This window comes from Tachysurus vachellii, chromosome 11 (assembly GCF_030014155.1).
Source record: "Tachysurus vachellii isolate PV-2020 chromosome 11, HZAU_Pvac_v1, whole genome shotgun sequence".
Taxonomy (NCBI): domain Eukaryota; kingdom Metazoa; phylum Chordata; class Actinopteri; order Siluriformes; family Bagridae; genus Tachysurus; species Tachysurus vachellii.
The window spans coordinates 1,225,001-1,230,000 of record NC_083470.1 but is presented as its reverse complement, the minus strand read 5'-3'; the positions used below and the strand labels follow the sequence as shown (position 1 = coordinate 1,230,000).

Genomic DNA, 5,000 nt, shown 5'->3' with positions numbered 1-5,000 from the left:
TCCAGCGCTTGTTGGAGCTGTTCATGCTGTTCTCGTCTCCGCTTTTCCTCTTGTTCTAGCAGGAGTTGCGCCTGCTTCTGAGCCTCCTTCAGCAGCTCCAGCTCAGCATTCTTGCGCTCGCGTTCCTCCTGCAGCAGGTGGAGGTGCTGCAGCTCCTGCTCCTTCTCCTCCCTCCTCCTCTCCCTTCGTTCTCGCTGCTCCCTCCGCTTCATCTTCAGCTCCTTGTGCAGGGAGCACTTCCCCTCTGCATGTAGCCGGATCGCCGTCTGGATCGCTGGGGGACCAAACACATCATCCCACTTTAGTCCACTATAGGCATGTCCCAAAGTCCAAGTGGCCACACAAAAATCTCAACCTGCTTAGGTCATCAGGTCACATTACACATATCCTAAACCGTACATCCTGAGCCCAACAGAAGCTACAAAAACATCATCACAAGTGTCTCAGCATCATCGCTTCACATTGGGTGTGTCCTAAACCACAAACCTAAGAGATCTAAGGGAGAGATCTTTACAAACCTAACACTTCCTAACACTTCTTTGTAAAAATAGGCCAAGTGACGTGACATTCAGACGTGAGCTCGAATTAGTGGTCGAGCCTAAAAAGGTAAACAGGAAAGTAGAGCAAGGGGGCAAACCTGACGTCCACTCCTGACGCTGTTTGGTGTCTGAGGCGCTGAGCTCGAATGTCTTGGAGATTGTCTTCAGGCAGAACATACACCTCTTCCCATCTCTGTCAGGTACAACCTGCAGAACACACACACACACATGCACACACAGTAAGGGCTGAACAGGTTGGACGACAGGGTATAACCCCAACTCTAACTCCAAGACTAAGCCCAACTCTAACCCTAAGTCTAACTTGAAGACTAACTAGAAAGATCTACTTATTCTCTGTGAGTTGGAAGTTGAACACAGGGCTTAAACTGGACAAGACTGACCACACACACACACACACACACACACACACACCTCTACACAGCAGTTGGTGTCCAGTGTGATGCTGCCCTTGCGTTCTTTGCGGTCTTCACTGATGTAGTAATCCAGAGAACTTGGCTTGAGGGTGAACCAGCGCTCCATCCAGTTCCGCCTCAAATGACCCTTCTTCCACAGGTAGCCCTGATACAGACACACTTTCACTGAGATTCACATTCTGTTACAGTTCTCACTCACAATTTCCTCCCCATAAAGCATCATCACGAGAGGAAGGAATCACATCTTCCCTGCCGTTCTAAACAGATGATATTTCATCCATCTAAGGTTTTTGGATGTCCCTCAATTCTTAAATTCTAGCTTCAATCTTACTTTGTTTCCTAATCTCTTACTTTCACAGGTTACCCTTCCCTCAGTCGCTTGGATCCAACAATCCTAGTTGATTCGTTTCACAGGTTCCTTTAATTCGGTCTCTTACATACACAGTTCCTTGACTCCCAGTTTCCTCCCCATTTCCACATCTTGTACTTCTTCCAGCCCCCTCGGGTCATAAGCTGCTTTACAGTGTACTGGAAATACCAGATTCATACATATAAAGATGTGTTCTAGTCCCATAGACTCTCATGTTTCTTGTGTTCTAGTCCCCAGTCTTCCTCGTACACTAGTTCCGTTTAGTGCCCAAGGTTCTGATGTTCTCCAGGTTACTGAATTTTACTAGATTAGTAACTATGTACCTTGTTTCCTAGTGCCCTGTTCTGTCTGGTTGCTTCTGTCATAGACTTCTAGTTTCTCAGGATCCTTTTATTGATTCCAACTTAACCCCTTACCCCTTAACATGGTTAGCCAACACTATTCCTTAGTATTTGCTCGATTTAGTTAGCTTCAACATCTATGCCATATTGAATAGGTTATAGATCATGTTCTTTTAGAGGGAAAGAGAGGAGTTTATTATGACCATAGGTCCATTTCATCGTGCTCAGACCCGTGTACAGTACAGATAGTACAGCAGACTCTACACAAGAGATGCACCCCCTACCTCCTTCAAGACATCCCCTACTATCTCTCGATACACTTCCTCGATGGCCATGCTGATCGTTTCCTTGGTAAGTCCTCTGGTGAGCTTCCCAGAGTTCATCATCTGCAGGAAAGCCCAAACATTGAAACCGTTCTGCTGAATGGAATCATGGGAAATAATTTCCTCCAGCTCCACACAGTTCAGCTCCACATTCATGGCCATGCACAGCTTCTTCAGTAGGTACTCCACCTGAGGGGGAAGAGTAACACCTGTCAGAAGGTGTTCAAGCACGTTTCTGGTGTGATGTGAAACAATACCACAAGTTGTTGTTATTTCTACAGCAGAGTGAGACATGCTATTAAAAGTGTAGATGGTGATTTGGGTTTCCTGCTTTGTGAGTACTAAATAAATTTTGATTAGTGACTGTCCCGTGCCGTACTGCACCGTCTGGAGGGAAAGTGTGCGTTAATAGAGCAAGAACTGTGCACAGTGTATCCGAACTGTGGTGAGGAGTTCATCATTGTGGGTAGACTTCTTACACGTGGAAGTGGCACACACGCAATGCAATGTTGATGTGGTGGACAATGCTAGATCAGTGCTGTGGTGTAACAGCGAATATGGGGGAGGAGCAGCATTGCTGGGGTTTCACAGCACCTTGGTTTCTTGGGGCTTAAAATATAGGGTCAGTGGTACTGCTACGATTTTACCAGAGGTGGGAGTAAGTCACACATGTGCAAGTCACAAGTAAGTCTCAAGTCATGAATGTCAAGTCAAACTCAAGTCGAGTCTCAAATTTGCGACTTAAGTCTGACTCGAGTCAAGTCGAGTCCCCCATCTCTGAGTCATTTAACTCAAATCCGAGTCAAGTCTCAAGTCATGAATGTCAACTCAAAGTCAAGTCGAGTCTTTTTTTAATATTTGTCAAGCAAGTCTCAAGTCTCAAATTTGCGACTTTAGTCTGACTCGAGTCAAGTCATATGACTCGAGTCCCCATTTCTGGATTTTACACTGACATGATAGAGGGGTGATTACTGATTCTTCCCAGTGACCAGTCACTGATGGGTGTTCTCATCAACCAATCACTGACTACTGTTGTTCTGAATGACCAATCAGTCATCATAAGTGTTCTCACTGACTAATCAGTGACCCCTGCAGTTTCCTATAACCTGTAAACAATGGATCGTTGTTTGTCCACACACATTTTTGTTCTAGGTTTTAAACTTTAATCTTAGTGATATTTACTGTATGTAAACGGTACTGTACACAGTCCTTTGTGTCCATTCGCTATTCAAAAAACAATCCTTCGTTATGTAGCACATTTTGATATGCAAAGGTTTATGAAGATTCAACACATGCAAATTACTCTAGTACATTTTGCGCATGACTTATTTCTTTCCCCTGAAAAGAGGAGGCAACACAGACAATGCGGTAAAAACGCAGCGAAGTGAAGATAATCCCAATCTCAGTGTTTATAGAGATTTATAATCTCACTTCAGCATTTATAAAGATTTATAATCCCACTCTCAGTGTTTATAAAGATTTATAATCCCACTCTCAGTGTTTATAATGATTTATAATCCCACTCTCAGTGTTTATAATGATTTATAATCCCACTCTCATGTGTTTATAATGATTTATAATCCCACTCTCCGGTGTTACAGTGACACCATGTATAGCATGACAGTAGATTAGATCATAACGAGTAAAAATGGTTCTGAACGCATTCAACCACACAAACATTATTATGCAACATAAGTGGCATCTGCCTCTCTCTCTCTCTCTCTCTCTCTCACACACACACACACACACACACACACACACACACACACACACACACACCCCTCCTGCAAGTGAAACTGCTAAATGCCACCCAGCCTACAGGAAATAACCAAACTGTAACTTCACAGAAAGAGAAGCTAAAAGGCAGCGGAAACAGTGCAAGCATGAGAAACAGAGAAGAAAACGCGACCTCATTTTCTGTGCTAAAACAGAGTCTTGGATGGACACACACACACACACACACACACACACACACACACACAGACACACACACAGTTTAAAATGAAATATCCAGTCTCAATATTAAATGAGTATGTTACAGTTTCTAGAGCAGGTTTAACAACAGTGTATGGGATAGAAACATGACAGACATTACATTTCATTCGTGTGTGTGTGTGTGTGTGTGTGTGTGTGTGTGTGTGTACATTTTGTTGCTTGCATTTCTCTAATCCTCACAATCTACCAACTCATTGATGGAGGTCTAAGGATAGATGTCGAACCAGGATTGTTCATCACATTAGCTGTGACTGTCAGGTGAGCTTTCACATGCTAGATTAGCTCTTTGCTCACTATGTTAGCTTTCTTTCACTAACTGAGCTTTTCTCTGGAAGTTGCTTGCACTCACTGCAGTACGTTAGCGTTCTAGTCGCTAGGCTACCTTTTACTTGCTATATTAAATTTCATTTGAGTACTAGTTTAGTTTTTATCTTACTAGGTTAGCTTTCTCTAAATACATTAGCTTTTGCTCTCTGGTTAGCGTTTGCTCAGTAGATTAGCTTTCGGTTGCAGAGCTTTTACTCTGTACGTTGTTATGCACTCGGTCTCATAAACAAGAATGCACTGTTTTAATAAAGTCATGTCAGCCTTGTGATTGGCTGTAGCGAAGCTGTCCTTACCTAAAACTATCTCATCACTTGGCTAAAGTTGCTCCAGCACGTTTCTACTCCCTAAAGACCTGTGGCACTTTCTTACTTCTTGCCCCAGTGCACCCTGGGGTTTAGGTTTCAGAAGCAACTCATTATAAAACATACATGCATCTCCTGCCAGACACTGTGAAAGCTCTTCTAGTGCCACCAAGACAGCTCTGAGCTGATGCTCCCTGACACAAAGTAAACACTGTTCAGGAACTGAATGAGGAACACGACAAAAGGTGCTGACCAAGTTTCCTTTGTGTCAGGAAGCATCATCCTACTGAAAGAGGACACTGCTATTAGGATCACGGCTGCCACGTAGATGCCACTTGGTCTATATCAACATCCAAGGAGGTGGAATGT

The 5,000-nt window shown here is 43.6% G+C and overlaps 1 protein-coding gene across 1 annotated transcript in view; it reads right to left on the bottom strand.

Annotated features, from left to right (window-relative positions):
• def6a (DEF6 guanine nucleotide exchange factor a) overlaps window positions 1-5,000 on the bottom strand; it is a 14,557-nt gene that overhangs the window by 3,109 nt on the left and 6,448 nt on the right. Inside the window, exons 4-7 of the mRNA XM_060881652.1 lie at window positions 1,969-2,196; window positions 972-1,118; window positions 638-746; window positions 1-274 (exon numbers count right to left, since the gene is read on the bottom strand). The exon at window positions 1-274 is cut by the window's left edge and continues 25 nt beyond it. Coding sequence (XP_060737635.1) covers window positions 1-274; window positions 638-746; window positions 972-1,118; window positions 1,969-2,196 — 758 coding nt within the window. The remainder of the gene's footprint in view (window positions 275-637; window positions 747-971; window positions 1,119-1,968; window positions 2,197-5,000) is intronic.